General features: G+C 45.5%; 1 protein-coding gene across 2 annotated transcripts; it reads right to left on the bottom strand.

The window, feature by feature from the left end:
* Positions 1 to 1,795: 1,795 nt before the first annotated feature.
* Positions 1,796 to 16,440, bottom strand: CNMD (chondromodulin). Of its 2 annotated transcripts, none has more exons than XM_036406515.2 (7): positions 16,368 to 16,440; positions 15,956 to 16,090; positions 13,409 to 13,549; positions 10,217 to 10,330; positions 7,437 to 7,590; positions 6,077 to 6,279; positions 1,796 to 3,713 (listed from the first exon to the last, which is right to left on the bottom strand). In XM_036406515.2, the coding sequence occupies exons 1-7, from the start codon at positions 16,437 to 16,439 to the stop codon at positions 3,498 to 3,500; spliced, it is 1,035 nt and encodes a 344-aa protein (XP_036262408.1). In that variant the 5' UTR covers position 16,440; the 3' UTR covers positions 1,796 to 3,497. The 2 variants fall into 2 exon arrangements, with proteins under 2 accessions (XP_036262408.1, XP_036262416.1); XM_036406523.2 differs by having other exon boundaries at positions 1,796 to 3,710.
* Between the last annotated feature and the right edge of the window lie 587 nt (positions 16,441 to 17,027).

Genomic DNA, 17,027 nt, shown 5'->3' with positions numbered 1-17,027 from the left:
ATGACCTCAGTGATCTGTGTACTGATGGAAATACTGGAAGAGGACAGCAAGATGTAACAGTGCCCATTTAATACCATAGATGGGATTGCTCTCTGCTCCTGCTCTTGGGAAAAGATGCCTGCTGCAGCTTAAGGCTGCCTCTCTCATCTTTGATATATGTGCTTGTGGAAGACCAGTTTGTAGATGTGTATTTGTAAAAGGCCAGCTGAGCCTCTCAGAAGCAGAAGATGGTGCTCCTGGTTCAGTCTCTCTTTTGCCCTTTCTGAGCAGAGATTCTGTCCACCCAGACATGTCAATCAGCAATCAGTTCATTGCCAACTGTAGTTTTATGCTTCACTACTTTTTTTTTCCCCTGCACTGCATGGAACAAGTGCTTAGTCTGTTCTTCACTGAAACTTTCTTGGAATTTTTTTGTGCTGCAGTAGGGGTGAAGTGTTACATGGGAGGTAGAAGCCACATCACCCCATGGCTCCCAGCTGCTTTTTGCTTTTTCAATGTAGATACACGTGGAGGGTGATTCCTGTATGAAAAAGGACAAAGGGCTCATTTGTTTTAAGCAGGGAGAAAGGAAACTGTAGATTTAGTAAAAAGATTCCTCCTGCCTTCCCATCACTGGCTTTCAATCTATTTAACCATATGAGATTGCTCCCTGTTTTCCATCTCTTTTTCACCAGCCTGAATTTATCCCCTTTTTCTGCTCTAATCTGCTCTGCCATTCTAATCCTCCTAGTAGAATCACATGGGTAATTAAGTTTTAAGGATAATGGAACTGCAGTGCTCTGACAAACATACACCCACCTGTGGTGGGAGACACTGTTGATGACAGACTCATTCCTCTTCTCTTTCCCTAAACTTTGGCCAAAGGAAGGCTATCAGTTGTTTTCTGCTGGCCCAGGGTCAGGTTCAAGGAACACCCTGCTCCATACTTCCCCAAATGGTGATATGTTGTAACCTCTTTAGTGTGCCAACGCATGACATTTGTGATGGCAGTGAGAAACTTACTACTTTACTGGTACTAAATAGTGTACAGTAGTGAAAGGATCACTGTGCATGGTTAGAGCTGGAGTCTCAGCCACAACCACAGGGAATATCACAACATCTTTTCACACTGATGGCTTTTTGGTTTTACTGCCATCCCTGTGTTGTCTCAGAACTTTTCCTTCAAAATCAGATTTTGAAGGGAAGATTGGTTTTTCCCAACCTTGCTGCAGCATGAGATCTTTACTTTTCTCTCTTTGAATCCAATATGAATGTAAATAGGAATTTGCTTGCTAGAAGCTTGAGTTGGAGGAGGCATTTTGTTTCCTACCTCTTGGAAATGGATAAATGTTATGGTCACTGTGGTTTTTGTGGCATGGTGTATACAGACATGTTCTTGAGACGTACATGCCATATGTGACAGCTCTATATCCATGAGCAGGATGCTGTTTTTACTTCTTACATGCTGTGTGACTGTCTATAGAAAGCAAATGATTACAAGCTTTTGTTAAAAATTAATTCTCTTAAGTATGTGTAGATATGGAAATCACCTACAAGAAAGTTGTTTTTGTGTCTTCAGAAGGAGGCTGTTTTTTTGGGGGACACAGAGAGAAGCAGATGACAGGTTGCCTCAAGATGCAAAAGAGAGCAACACTCTAGTTTAGACATGCACACAGTCACATTTCTCTCTCTTTGCCTCCAGTGTTTCACTTGCTGATGCCCTTCTTTTCTTCCTCAGACAGTTCTTTAACGAGTATGTGAAAGTATTGTTACACCTTCTACATTGAAAAAAGCACAGAAAGCAACTGGGTTTTTTTTCATGTGTTTGTTTAATCTGCAGTAAAAAAAAAAAAGGAAAACTGACTTTTCTAAGCATATGATAGATGTACTTCTAAAACAACATAATGATCAAGGTCATTTTCAGTTTAAAAAGCAGAAACAGGCCTTGAAATCCCACTTTAAGAAGTGTATAATTTAAATATTTCAAAGCAAGTCTGTCCTTCAGATTAAGGGAAGGTGAAGTTTATACTAAAAAGCTACAATAGAACAAAATACTGAATTCTGCTCTCATTCTCATTTAACACTTTGCTTTTCAGTTATGCAGTTTAGCATTCCACATGAGGTTGTCTTTATTTTCTTTAAGCCACGATTATGTCAAATTAATTCCTCTTTTGTGTGTCACGCAGTGTTAATAACATTACTGGGCTTGCAACATCTCAAGAGCTGTTTAGTCACAAAAATGAATGCTCCAGAAAGCAGACTTTAGGAAAAGCTGAACCAGTTTGTAGATAAAGATTATGTAGATGGCTCCATAAACTTGAAGGTAGGGTTCAAGATACATAGTATTGATAAAGGCAGTGTAATACCACTAATTTTATTTTTCAAGGCTAGAAATACTAAATTGTTCCACCTTTGAGTGTTTCAGCTTAGTACTTTCCTTTGAGATTTAATGTGTAATAGGATCAATCCCAGTAATTGCAGAGTTTGCCTTAGTAAAAAGGGTGAGGTGAGAAAGGAAAGGGGGAGAAAAAAAAAAAAGGCTTTTCTTTTTTCCCTCCTCCCTTCTGGTAAACAGTTTCTCTTGTGGGGAAGGGATGTGAGCTTCAGCAAAACTAAAGGAACTGGTGTGAATGGCTGCTATCCATGTGAAATAAAGAGGGGTTGTAATCTTGTGTCAAATGTGTCTAGTTCAAGGATTTATAAATAACAGTGGCTGTTGTACATTCTGAAGGGTCTTGAGACTCCTTGGTCTGTAACTGCATGTAAATACTTTTGCTGTAGTAGCTGGATAGCAGATACTTGTTAGACACTACAGTGGTATCATGGATACAGGATTCTTGATGCTGGGGCTTCTTTGATGTTGGGATGTGCAAAGGGTTTTGATTCTGCGGCCACTCACATCCCCTTCCACAGCCCCTTTTCCTGCTGTTTGTTTCCGATTTAGCACAATGTGCGCTTTCCCGTGTACCCTGGAGCAGCTTTGTGGGAAAGGTATGCTGTAATTGGTTTATAACCATTCATAATGACCTGGCAACTCTGAATAGCAACAGGGAGCAACTTAAGTTGTGATTTATTTAAGTAAGCTACATGGATTAAAGGCACTCCCAAGTGTACAAGTTGAGCTAGTTGCTTAATTGGGTGTAAATTTTCACATATAGCTTGGAAAGAGAGGCGTTTGTTTTGAAAGGCTGAATTTAGATGTATGGGCAAGCTTCTGGACTGCTAAACCAATTTTGAGAGAAGTTTAATGTTGTCTTTTTTTGGGATGTCTCAGTTTTTTAATTCAGCAAGTGCTATTATACCCTTCCGTCTTGTAAAGCTAATGGAATATTAACTTGAGCATTTAGTTTGCAGTTGGAATATCTGACCTTGCTTTTGGTGCAGAAAAACAGGCTCTGATTTTGTAAGGCAGGATCGGTACCGCTGCTTTGGTTTTGGTCTTTTACCAGTTCATTGTATTCCTGCTCATTTTGTCAAGGCTCCAGTTGAGTTTGTTTTGTTTTGGTCAAGGGATTTCCTCACACAACGCCCATGATGCGAGCGACCCACCAGCTGCAGGGCATGATGACGCGGCAGGCGCTGCGGCAGCCCTGGTAGTTGTAGGGCCACGGCTGGAAGCCCATGAGGGGCTCGCAGATCCGCTGGCACTGCGTGTAACTGCGCCGGCACTCAATGCAGCACACGCCCAGGTGATCCAGCATGGGGTCAAAGGCCATCCCTTCACCTTCCAGCTGCTGGAATGTGAAAGATTAAATGTCATCCCAGTGCTCTCATTCTCATGGAATAGCAGAATACATCCATGCTCCCCTTAACCCCACAAAGGGTAAAACCTGCAGTCTTGGGCTGTGGAAATTGACAAAACTCCCACTAAGTGCCCCATGCATCTTGCTTTATTATTTTTTCTTTTGACTTGCTCTCTTTGGCAGAAGCATAGAATTGGTGCGATCACCCTTGCAAAATGGAAAGAACAACAGGCAGATCTAACTTCGTTATTTTTATTCTACTGCCCTTGGAAAAGCTCCAGCAACAGTAAGCTCCTCCCAAACTTTAAATATTAGTGACAGAAATGATTTCAAGATAGTTACCTGAATCTTTAATGTAGGTGAGAATTCCTGAAATATATGATGTGGTTTTTATGATCAGTTTTAGATTCTGTATTTTAATGCTTTTTACAGCACTTTTAGGAAACTATTCCTCTGGTCCCCTGCAGTTTTCTGAGGATTTGGCTCTTGTCTCTGAGTCTGGTTCCTTCCCTCCCACCCCACTACACTTAGGTGCATTGTTGACAGTGAGAATTGTCTGTTCTGTAGCTGACAGTAAGGAGTTATATGGAGCAAAGCATGCACAAAATACTTAAAAGCCTTTACTCTTCAAAATTCCTCATTTCTGGGGAAAAAAAGGTAACCTGATATTCTGCTTTTGGAAACTTGGGTTGTTCTTTGCCCATTGGTGTTACTTCAAGAAAAGCAGCAGAAATGCACAAATGCTGAAGTACCAGTCAGCTTTTTACCTGACCATTTGCCATTCATTTTTGGAAAGTAGCGGCACAACAAAAAAAGTGACACAGAAAGGTGCCACCCCTTGTCTGGGCTTGCACAGGACACTAGTGACAGCTGGGTGTTTTTAGGGACCCCAGCAACTCCTTCCCAGTCCTGAGAGCAGGGAAGATGTTTTCTTGGTCAGGATTCATCATCCTTGAATTCAGATACCTGCACCATGAACATCACCTGAGCTCATTGTCCAGACTCCACTTACAGTGAGTAAAGAGAAATAGCTCTAGGGAGGATTCATTTCATCCTTCAGGAGAGGCCTGGAGCATAATGAATGGTGCTTGTCAGTCCAGTGGCTGGTCTCTAAGAAAGCCTGGTGATAGGCATCAGTGCAGTAGCTGTTGGTGAGGGCAACCCCTGCCCTGCAGGCTGAGGGAAGCCTGATGGCTGCCTCTGTCTGGCTCTTTTCCATTCGGCCCGGCTGCTCCTGGCTGGAAGAGCAGACCTGTGGCAGTTGTGCCTCCAGAGGCAGGGCAGCTCAGACCTCATGGAGATGGTCACCTTAGTGGCTGTGAGGAGAAACTACATTCCAGTGCCACTGCTGTTTTACTGACCTCGTGAGAGAGTCGATTTAGATCCACTTTATTTGGAGTGATTAATTTAAGTTTAATTAAGGGATGTCAACTCGGCGGAATGCTGTCACAGTATAATGATCTCCTGCTGTTGCATAAATGTCAAGTCAAAGCTGGGACTTACTTCCAAAGCAGGAGGCATTTATCTTGTGACAGTGTTGTATTAAAATGACTTACTCCTGCTGCACCAAATGGTGGGTGTAAATTGTCTGGCGCTGGTGCAGCAGACTGGAAGGTGCCTCCTGCACAGCCAGTGTTCCTGCAGTGTGGCAGAGGTGTTGGGACACAGCAGGGTGGCTCCTCTGCTCTTTCTGGGGGCTGCTGCTTCTTGAAGGGTGAGAACAAGTTTTACGATAGTCATCCTCCACCCACTGCTGCTGTCTCAAAACAGATTCTTTTCTGTCAGGTTACTGCTAGTCTAGGATTGCTTACCCTCACAGAGAAGAGGTTGAGAAAGAAATTTATTTGGCTGAACCTTTATCTCTTTGCACCCAAACACTTCTGCTGTGTTTCCCTGTGGCAGTCATGTCTGGTACTAATTTCTGTTTGAGAGCAAAGCATGTTTCTAGCTACTGGACTCTCTTCACATAGTAAATGATGGGTCTCAGCTGTCTGATCAAGACCAGTTTTGGTTTGTTTCTAGAAGGTGCTACCCTTGTCATATCTCCAGTGCTGTTTCCATATGGATCTGGAAGCTTCAAAAAGAAACTTGGCATCAACTTGCCTTAACCTTGTGATCTCAAGCACTTGTGCTTGTTTCAGAGTTGTTTCAGAAATCTAAAACTGGGAGAAGAGGACAGAGGGAAGACATTTTTGAGCTTCTTAGGTGTTTTACCAGTCTATTATTTCCTAGAACAGCTGAACAAGCAAAGACTGTGCAGATAAAAAAAAAATAATGACAAGCCCCACATTACCAGTGTTACCTGTCCAACACAGTCCTGAGCTCTGAAGGAAGAGTACAGTGTAAATACTCACGTTGTATGGGTTGTCTGGATTAAATGTTTGATCAGTTTCTTGTCCCATTGGCCTGGTTTCATTAGCCTGGTGGCCAAGCTCTTGAGTCAGCTGCACGGTGTGTGACCTGGGGTTTACTTCTTCAGAAGCAGCTTCCAAGTCTTCCTCATCGAAGTTTGGTTCTGACTGGCGCTTGTTTCTCTTCATTTGTCTCCTTTGGTTATCTGAAGGAATAATCACCAAGGGACAATCTTACCTTGAGTGTATCATTGTAGTTACCTAATATTTCAGTGATTTCTTTAAATATTAAAAAAGGAGAGGATGGATGGCAGAGAGAAAGCCAAAACTGTGCCTTGGCAAACTTGAAATGCATCACCATGGGAGCTGCTTGCCTTCCTCTGTTGTGTCTGCAACAGTAGTGCCTGTCCAAAGCAGTGTGATTGCCTTTCCCCCCTCCCTCGAGGCAAAATTTGAGATTTGTTGGGGGCTTTTTGACCCAGCTGTAGTCACTAACCCAGCAGCAGTTTCCAGCACTAGCAAGACCACCTGTTCACATCTCACTTATTTTTCAAAATTCTTTTATGGCAGGATGGTGCCCTGCTCTTAAGGATATCTGGTTCTGGACAGCTTTGATATTGCTCTTTTGTTGCCAGGTGGGATATGCAAGATCATGAAGGGAAGTGGAAAATATTGGTAGCTTGGGTCCACAGGTGCTCTAAAATGTGTTAATTTTTTTTCCACATGTGTTGTCCCACCCGGGTGTTCTGATATTAACTGGACCAAGGAGGAATACATATTTTTGAGCCTTCTCTCCTCCAAAGCCTGGAAGTTACCTGGAGGAGTTGCCATCTTCCTGGTGACTCCTGAACACCTTTGCTAAGCTTGCCTATAGGCCCCAAGTTCAGAGCTGGGACTGCCCCAGGGTCTCATAAACCACCCACCAGCTGGCTGGCTTAAAGCATCTTCCTTCCACTCCACTGAATTCCTCTGGGGAAGCAGGGTAGAAAAAGGACAGGCTATGGTCCCAAACTCCTGGCCCGTGTTCCTGCTACCTGGTGTCAGCTGCCTACACATTAAGGGGGCTAGTTTAAGCTGTTGTCTTGTCCTTCTCTAGAAGTAGACTAACCTCTCTGGAAATGTTTCATTTCCTAGCAAGTCACCCACTTGGGCTATGCAAATTGTGTGAGTAAATACAAGGATGGAAAATATCTAGGGGATAAACTCCAAACCCACAATCTTGGCACAAGCCCAGGAAGGCGTGGGCAAGGGAGGAAAGGAGTCTGGTTTCCCAGATGTGCTAGTTTCAGTAGCAAACCTGATGAAGGGAAGGCATTTAGATGAAGGGAGGGATAACATACTTTTCAAATAAAAGAAATGTTACCTTTGGGATATGTTGGTCGCAGCCAGAAAATTGGAAGATCCCTGCAAAGCTCTAGAATTTTGGGGCTTAGGAAGCTGTTATGCTTGATAGGCTCATCTGCAGCCACCCAGATAAGGGAGTTTTTGTCAAATCTCACAGGCATGATTTCATCTTCCTGCAAATAGAAGAGCATAAATCCTTTGCTGCTCAGTGAGCAGTCATGTGCCTGCTCACTGCTAATTCTTGAGCACCAAACTGTATAATTATCTGCTGCAACTAATACTGAGCATCCTTCTATGTCATGAATGTGAGGGAATCGTGCTGAGCCAAAGCCTGGGGAAAGGCTGCCTCCACTGAAATGAAGGGCAAAGCCTCTGTCAGCTTTGCTGGGGCTGTGAAATCACCCATCTCACTCCTGGAAGGCTTCTGCCCCATGCATGAGGGCTGGGTGACAGAGGTCTTTGTGCCCAAAGCACCAGAATTTCAGGTGGTAGAAACCAAAGTTCTACCACCTTCAGCAAAGCAGCAATGGAATACCAGCAAAACCCAAGTCCTTCATCTTTTCCTATGCTCTGTTCTCATTTGACATACTCCCAATATATAACTATTTACAATGTGTGTATGGGGGAGGGGGGTGGTGGTGAGGGGAGGAATGTTGTTCAAAAGTTTTAGAGAGGATTATAGCTTGAGAACTGCTCCAGCTTCCAGTTTTAAGTCAATGTGATCGGTCTGATTAAAGGTCTTGTTTGGTAAAAGCAATTCAATTGACCAAAAGCTTGAAGTGCAAGTTAAAGGAGCCTGCCTTTTTGAAGTGTACCCTGCAGGTTTTTGGTTCATATCTTCAAAGTAATGTAGGAAAATGCCAGTGATTGATTCTTTAAAGTTGTTAGTTCAAAGTATTATTTTACATAAAATGTGTAAGTATTTTATAGCAACGGTGAAATATTAAAAGAAAACTAACTTTTGAATCATGAAAACCAGCATGATTTCAAAGTTAAAATTCTAAATTGCTTTCATAAAAGTCATCAAGACTTGTTATATAACTGACTAGATCAATTTATTCCCTTGCTGTTTCTTTAGTGTTTATTGATTTATTTTGTAGGTCTCAAGTCATTTAAGTTTGCTATCCAATCTGTCTACTGCTCTTTATTTATATTCTTCCACTTAAGCTTTTATCAACATCAGAAATATCTGACTCTAATTTTCAGAAATAAAAATATCCTTTGTTTCTGTTTGAAATGATCCTGACTTGTGAGCAGCCAGAACGTGGGTATCTATAAAACTCATTTTACTCAGCAATTTTTGTAGGTAGTGTTGCTATGATGCCCATTGCAGGAAAACAGCATATGCATACTTCCTCCTAAATACTTCCATATCAGAGAGATGACTTGGCCCAGAAAAATAAATACTACTTTGCCGTTCCTGTGGTACATCTGGCCTGGAAAGTTGAGTGACAGGGAAAAGTTAATGTCTTAGTGTAGCACTAAGCTGCTTGGTACATGCAATTCGTTGCAACAGTCACATAGGTGATGCATCTTGGGAGAAGATGCACAAAAAACAGGACAAGGAAATAGTTTTACTGTCAGCAGGTAGAATTAGAAATAAGGTTTTGATTATTTAGGATAGTGTCTTCAGGTCTGTGACTTTGTTTTTACAAAAAGATGAAAAATTCAAACTTTGACTTCAAGCAATCACGCTAATTAAGTCAAGGCCAGCTGCCTTTAAAATAAGGCAAGGCAGGAAAGATGGAACTGTCTGGAATTCGTGCAAGTTCTCTTTCCCATCATGGGGAAAATCCTGCCAGTTTCAGGAGGCTTTGTAACATTTGTCAGCCTTTCTGACTCTGTTAGGAAAGATCTTTTTCCCCTTAATTTTAAAGCAGATGTTCAGCAGTCACAACACCACTGCAGGGAGGTGCAGCCTTAACAGCCCCTCTCTCCCCACTAATTGTATCTTGCTTTTATTCTCCCAGGAGCACAGCAAACCCAGGGAAAGGGGCTGTGGATCTCCTGTGCTCTCCTGCCAATGACTGAGCCTCCAGCTGCATCCAGGCTCAGCTGGACTCAAGTCACTGGAGTCACTCCTGTGTGAGCAATAACTTTGGAGGTCTGAGCTCTGGGAAACTCAGGCTTTGTGCACATAAAGCAATCAGCTTTTTGGGCAAATGTGAGGAGATTTGGTGGTATCTGGGTGAGAACTGCAGCTTCTGTGCTGGTTGTGATGCAAATTCTATGAAAATTAACATGTAAAATTAAGTTTTATGCTAAGAAGACTAAGTCATATTTTTAAAATAAATTATTTCTTCTGAGATACTTTAATTTTTGCCATGTTTTCCACAATTCCCTTTTACTGACTAGAGTGATGGAGTTCATGTTTCTGCTCAAGAGCATTGACAGAAATCTCCTGGGATCTACCACAGTCCTCCTTTGCATTGACAACAGCAGCTACTTCTTCCACACCCTCCCTTCCAGCCTTGTGCACAGCCTGGTGTCAGGCAGGTGCTCTTGTCATGGAGATCTCCTGTGGATCTGGCAGAAAACAGTCTGTGGCTTCCCCACTCACTAAGCTGCAGCCTCTCATGATGTCCCTGGACATAGTGACATGTCTGACACCAACCTTGTTTTTCTTACCTTTCAGGGACTTCTTGCAACCAGTCAATAGCTGAATCCCAGCTATCCCACCCTGTCCCTACCATGAGCCAGAGTGGCTTCCAAATGTCATTTTTATTTGTATTTAAGTACCTCCTTTAGGCTCTCTCTATACAAAGATTAGTTTAAAAAAACCAACAAACTACCCCTTACCAGCTCAGATGAGAGGCCCGCTTTAGCCATAGCATCAACTTCAGGGATGTGAGCTTTTGGCTGAGCTTTGATGTAACACTTTTCTCCTTCAGCAAAACGGATCCCAGTTATGCCCTGCAAAAGCAGAAGGCAGGGGGTTGTGCACAGCCCTCCAGCTCCTCACCACCCCCAAGAAAGTGCCTCAGCTCTGCTAAAATTGCCACTGAATTTTCAGTCTGAAGGCTAACCTTATTTAAAACCAGAAGCAATAAAACACTCTTCCCTTCATCATTTTAGCTTCACAGTTTTGGTCCAATTGGTCTAGAAGTTTTTGCTTGATTTCTAAAAGTGGGGGGGTGTTTTATGTAAGTGCTTCCATGCAGGCTGTAGGCTACTTGGAGTAGCTCGTTAAGGAATTAGTTGGCATGATTTGAACTGTAACTTAGCACCTAACGTAGGCAGTCTTGAAATTGTGCTAGCTGGTGGCATAGTACCCTTGTGACACAGTTTTACAAAAATGTGGGGGCAGTTTGGTTCAGTCTGTACAAATAAGTGACTGTGATAGCAAAGGGAAGTTTGTGACGGGCAGTTTGGTGCAGAAATCTGTGTATGGGACTTTGTCTGGCCTACTAGGGTGAAATGTAATTGCATAAACCATAAATGTCTAGTTTTAAGCAAGAGAAGGAGCAAGTCTCCTGCAAGTCCTGGGATGTACCTTCCAGCCCATGCCAGAACCTTGGGCATCAACATCTTGCCATTGTAGCATCTACATTTCTACTGTAGGTTTTGGGTATCCATAAAAGAGCTCTCTTCTACATTATAAATTTAGATGCCTTGTTGTAAATGGCAAAACTTTTGTGTTTTTCATGTGGTTGCCCAAGCTCCAGTCAACCACCTAAATATAATTACCTAGTGCCCTTTAAGTTGTGCTGGTTTTCTGCCTGGCCTCTAGCTGCCAGAAAGGGGTGTGGGTGTCAGCATGTCCCCTCTCATCTGCCTTGAAGGGATATCATGGATGCCTTCATGTGCGGTGTTGGGCGCCGCAATGGAAGACATTAAACTGTTAGGGAGTGTCCAGAGGAGGGTTTGGGACATGGTGAAGGGCCTTGAGGGGAAACTGTATGAGGAGCAGCTGAGGTCACTTGGTCTGTTCAGCCTGGAGGAGACTGAGGAGAGAGCTCATTGCAGTTACAGCTTCCTCATGAGGGGAACAGGAAGGGCAGGCACTGATCTCTTCTCTGTGGTGACAGTGACAGGACCCCAGGGAATGGCCTGAGGTTGTGTAAGGGGATGTTCAGGTTGGATATCAGGAAAAGGTTCTTCAGCCAGAGGGTGGCTGAGCACTAGAACAGCTCCCCAGGGAAGTGGTCACAGCACCAGCCTGGCTGAGACCAAGAAGTATTTGGACAGTGCTCTCAGGCACACAGTGTGACACTTGGGATGGTGCTGTGCCAGGATTTGGACCTGATGTTCCTTGTGGGTCCCTTCCAACTCAGCACATTGTGATGCAGTGCAGCATGAGATGGATGGTACTGGGGCACCTGAGCCATGTCTTGTGTGTCTGCAGGTCCTGTGTAGCTGGACACACCCCCTTCACAACAAAATGACTACAAAAAGCAGTGAGAGAGGAGATGGCTATCCCAAGGATGGGTGCATTAGGATATAAAGCTTTGTGGTGTACCAGGTGTTCTAGGAATACCCCTACTATTGCCAAATCCAAGCCTTCTCTGACCATGCAGTCATTCCAGCAGTGCCAGTCCATCCAAAACTGCTAATGTAAATACCAGTCTGTTGGAAGCACATCTCTTCAGTTGCTTTCTCCTTTGTGTGCATTCTTGGCTGAAAACCCAAGTGGCATCATCCCTTTGCTGAGGTTGTCCCTGGCCCTCTTTAATTACAAGCAGGCACCGTCCCTGGGAGGTCCCTTGAGCTGGTTGGTGTTAGGAGCTGATTTGTAACCTGGCTGTGACAGGCAGTATCTCACAGGCAGCAACACACGTGGAGCAAACATGAATTCAGCATCTCTCCAGTGGACTGTGCTTCTGTGCAGATGTGAAATGGCAAAGGCAAATGAGAAGAGCTCGCTGTGGATGCTCTTACTCAGCTGCTGATAATGTTGCTATGGTGATGCTAATGAGAGTTGCATAAAGGCAGAACCACAGCTGTAGGAAAAGTTGGGGGTCCAGCATCTCCTGGCACAGATTTGTTTGTTCTTGCTGAAAAGCCAAGGAGCTGGGTTTCCTTGCCTTTCTAGATCCAGCAAGGGAAAGGTGGCTGCTCCAGAAGTAGAGATACTTCCTAGCAGCAGCATCTTTGTTTTAGGTGCTGCTTTGACTTACAGAGGGCTTAACTCTGAGGCTGAGTGTTTTGCACCTGAGAACATTTAACTGCAGGCTCTGGGCCCTGTGATGGGTTTGTGCAGCATCACACAGATGTGCCTTAGTAGCTCAGGGCAGCTCAGAGACCTACTCTGTCCGAGCTGCTGAGCTCTGCTGAGGTTTGGCGTCTGTCAGTCCAGGCTCTGTGCTGAGTAGCCACAAGTTGCTGGGGTGCCCAAGTGTGTTTGCTGTCAGCCCGAGGGGCCCAGCACCTGGCATTGGTGCACAGATGCATAAACTGTGCCAAATGCCTCCATCCTCTACCATGCATGGGGATGAAACCAGGCCAAGCCATGGAGAGAGCAGCTCCCATCCTTGACGTCAGGGCAAAGGAAGCTCCCCAAGTCAAGCACTGCAGAGTGGTCTCTCCTTGATGTCTCCTTAGCTTACTGTATTGACCCTCTGCTCCTCAAACAGGGATGTCTGGGGGAGGTGTTTCTGCCAGTTCAAACCACATGAAATCAAGCGAGAGTTGTGTCACAGCCTGACAGAATGTTTTTCTAGTGAGACCCCAAGGTCACATGTCACATTTCTGCTCAGTGGTTTGAAGATGCAAAGCATCTACATGGAGTCAAACCCGACACAGCCTAATCCACACCAGTTCCTGGAGTGGTACCTGGCATGGCTGATCTCCAAAAAGTACTTTGATTTTTGTTTTGGAGGAAACTGCCTGTCTCCCTGGGAATGCAAGCCAGGAGAGCAAAAATGTTTGTGTGGATGGTTGGAGGCTGGAATCTGAGACTAAGTGGGGCAGAGAAGTCAGGGCAGAACAAGGTGTCCTTAAGAGTCCAGTGCTGGAGTGTGTTACGTGAAGGACAAGAGTGGCACTACTTACGATCTGAAAATCATGAACTTCAACTGCCTCTTCACTCCCACTTCCTGTTTTGAATGTCTCTAAGTTGTTTCCAGCATCTATTTCCATTGATCCATCTTGTACTTTTCCATTAATGCTCATAGTATAGTGAACGTTGTACACCTGGAATCAATAAAAGAGTGGTAGCACATGCCAGTAATTACTTATTGCCTTCCTCCTACACCAGGCAATGGTCAATCTGACTCTCATATCCCTATTTAGCTCCTAAATTTTGCTGCTGTAGGCATTTGATAACCCTCCAGCAACCAACACTGCACTTCTTCAGCACTGGGGCCGGCTGGCAGTGGGGCGGCCAGCCCTGAGAGGTTGTTCAGTCTCCATCCTTGGAAGTTTTCACAGCCTGACTGGATAAAGCCCTGAGCAACCATCTCTGACCCCACAGCTGTCCCTGGTCTGAGCACCAGGTAGGACTAGAGAGCTGAGATCCCCCTGCCAGGGAGTGCTTATAGTTTTACTTCAAAACCAATGTGGGGTGAGTCCACACCCATGTTCACTCTGAGCTAAAAACCCTCTTCTAGGACATTTTAGGAATTGCTTGTTATGCTGGCATGATTCCCAAAGGATAGCAGGCATGAATGTCCTACTCTGAAGGAAGCCAAGCCCTGTTTATCTCTTAGGATGTTCTGCTGAGGCACAGGAAAACAGGTTCCTCTTGAATACGAACACACTTCCCAGCTTGTAATGGATGTAAACTTTGTTTAAATTGGATGTGAAGTTGTATAGGCTGGTATTTTCCTTGTCAGCGTATTTGCCCTTATCCTATTTTCAATGAGGAGAGCTACAGCGTGGTTTGTATTTGCTGGAGGACCACAATCTGTGGAGGGGTTTTGTGATTCTGTGCAGCTCTGCTAAAAGTGCTGCACAAGCAGTTTATTTTGGGTCTTAAAAAAGCCCTTACAGCATTTTAATGAAAAATTTACACTGACAGCTAGAGACAAATTTCTTCTTCTCTCACCTTCACTCAGGGAAGTCTAAGGTGCTAAAGATTTATGGTTCCTCAGTTATACACAGCCACTCCCATATTTCTGCTTTCTAGGATTCCTGTTGAATGTGGTCCGTAAAACCAGACCAGTGTATGTGGTCTCCCCTTGACAGGGGCTAAGCTAGAGTTGAGACTTTGATACCCCATCATTTAGGGAAGAATTTAAAGATATAAAATAAAACAAAGAATTTTAAAATTGTGTTAGTTTTTAAAAATTAATTACCCTGGATATAATTTTTGCAGTTGCTTCCTAAACATTTGCAATCCCAAGTGCAGCTTTCTGAGTTTGAAGGCAGCTTGGAAAAATAACTCTCAGCTTTCCCAGTGTCTTCACCTAGAGAGCAACTTTGAAGCTTAATGGAAACTGTGAATGTGACATATTTTGTATGGCTGAATTTAGATGACAGGAGCATTAAAAAGGGAGGCATTGTCTTGTACTCCACAAATGCACCTACCTGCTCAGAGCTGAAAGCACTGTCCCCTGCCTATGCCACCATTTGCATCACTCTCCCTTTTCAAAAGCTCAGAGAAACACACAGTTCATGCAGCACGTCTTAGAGGTCAGCAATGTGTCCTGTCTTTTTGCTGTAAAACCTTGTACTTTTCTTTCTGATTATCTGAATTATCCCTATGTGTAGGGGTGTATCTCACAGGGCCACCTTTGCTCTGGCTGCTGGAATTCACACAAGGCTCTCCTTGATGAGGGCTGGCGTGTGGCCAGAGGCAGTACAAAACTTCTTCCAAAGTAAATTCAAAGGTACTAATTTAATTTATGGAGAATGGTACATTCATGTGTGTACCATCACGTTTCAAATATGTTTTAAACACAGATTCTTTTTTCTTTCTGTGTAAACAGAAAGAAAAGTTAATCTGTAAACATGTTATAATGCTCTGAAGTTTGAGTCTTTAACTGATCACCAGCTTCTCAGTTTCATTCTTTGCATAAAGTGTACCCCAGAAACTGTAAATAATAAAACTTAACTTTAAAAATTGCTCCTCAGCTGCAAACCTAAGTGTATGCACAGTCATGCAAAGCACCAGAATTAACAGTGCCTGTTAATGGGTAATTACAGTATTACATACTTGAGGGTCCAGGTAGAATCTGGACCGAGAATACAGATGCTATGAAAAAAGAATTTACACATTTCAATGTTTTTTTGTCCTGAGAGCTGGAGTTTGCCCAGGATGAGAATCCCCAGGGACTTGTTGGGGTTTGAGTTCACTGAGGATTTGTGAGCAGAAATCAATGTGCAGTCTGTGCTCTCAAAGATGTGTTTCTTGTTTGCTAATAAATGTGCTTCCAGGAAGCTCCATCCACACAGCCACCAAAGACAACGATTATGGCTTTGGGTTTTTAGGTGTTTGGAGGTTTTTGAAAGGAAAAAACCCTACAGGTCTGCTTAAAGACCTCTTTATAGACCTCCTCGCAAGGAGCGCTTCCAGCCCGTGCCTCCCGTACGTGCGGGAGCTTCCCGCCCACCCGGCCCGGGTGCGGACGTGCCCGGGGCCCGGCCCGGCGCGCTCACCTGTCGCTCCGTGCCTTTCCAGAAGTAGAAGGCGCCGATGGCCCCGGCCAGCAGCAGGAGGGCCCCGGCGATCAGCACCGCGGCCCCGGCCTTCAGCAGCCGCCCCGGTCCGGGGGGCGCGGCAGCCGCGTACGCCTGCGGAGAGCGCGGGTGGAGCAGGGACACGGCAGGGACCCCGCCCCGGGACCCCCGGCCGGACCTGACCCGGCCCGACCCGACCCGTTTTGTCCCGATCCGGCCCGCTACATCGCGACCTGTCCAGACCCACCCGTTCCCCACCGTCCCAAACCAACCCGTCCCGTTCCGTCCCATCCCGTCCCGACTTGCTGGGTTCCGTTCCATCCCAAGCCATGCCCACAGGCTTTGTCCCGATCCCACCCTGTCCCGCCCGGTGCCAGCCGCCAGCACTCACGGGGGGCAGGCACAGCTCCACATCGTCGGGCCCCACTCGGGCGATCGGCACCTTCTCGGAGCCCTCTGCCATGGCTGCCGCGGGAGGGAGACCTGCCCGGGCTCGGCCCCGGCCCCGGCCCCGGGCCTGCACCGCCCCGGCCCGCCCCGCTCCCGGCCCCGGCCCGCGGGGAGGGCAGCACCGCCCAGCCCCGGGCACAATGAGCCCCTTGAGCTGCCCGGCAGCCGGGGGAGCTCCCAGCCGGGGCTCCTCCTGCCCCATCGCCGTCCCCTCCAAGCGGCCCCTGGGTGTCGTCTCCAGCTTCCCCCCTTCCCGAGGGGGTCGGGGGTGTAGGGGACACGCAGCCCCGCACGCCGTGGCGGAGAAGAGGGGCGCCCCATCAGACAGACGGCCGTCGTCAAAAAACACCAGCTTTTAAAACAGAACAACGCGTTGATTGATTTTTTACACTTGCCACAGGAATTTACAGGCGCTGGAGCTGACAAACTGCTGGTCGGTGACTGCTCCACAGAACACCTCGCTGACTGGCACAAGCCAACAGCCTCCGGCTTAGCCCCGTGTCCAGGCTGGGCACAACCATTCTAATATTTTACACGGCAAGCTTTTAAAGGCTACAACTGGCTATGTGTGTCTATCCACGTGTCTGTCCATGTCTGTGTT

This window comes from Molothrus ater, chromosome 2 (assembly GCF_012460135.2).
Source record: "Molothrus ater isolate BHLD 08-10-18 breed brown headed cowbird chromosome 2, BPBGC_Mater_1.1, whole genome shotgun sequence".
Classification (NCBI taxonomy): domain Eukaryota; kingdom Metazoa; phylum Chordata; class Aves; order Passeriformes; family Icteridae; genus Molothrus; species Molothrus ater.
Note: the sequence above shows the minus strand (reverse complement) of the source record. Positions and strands in the feature narration are given on the sequence as shown.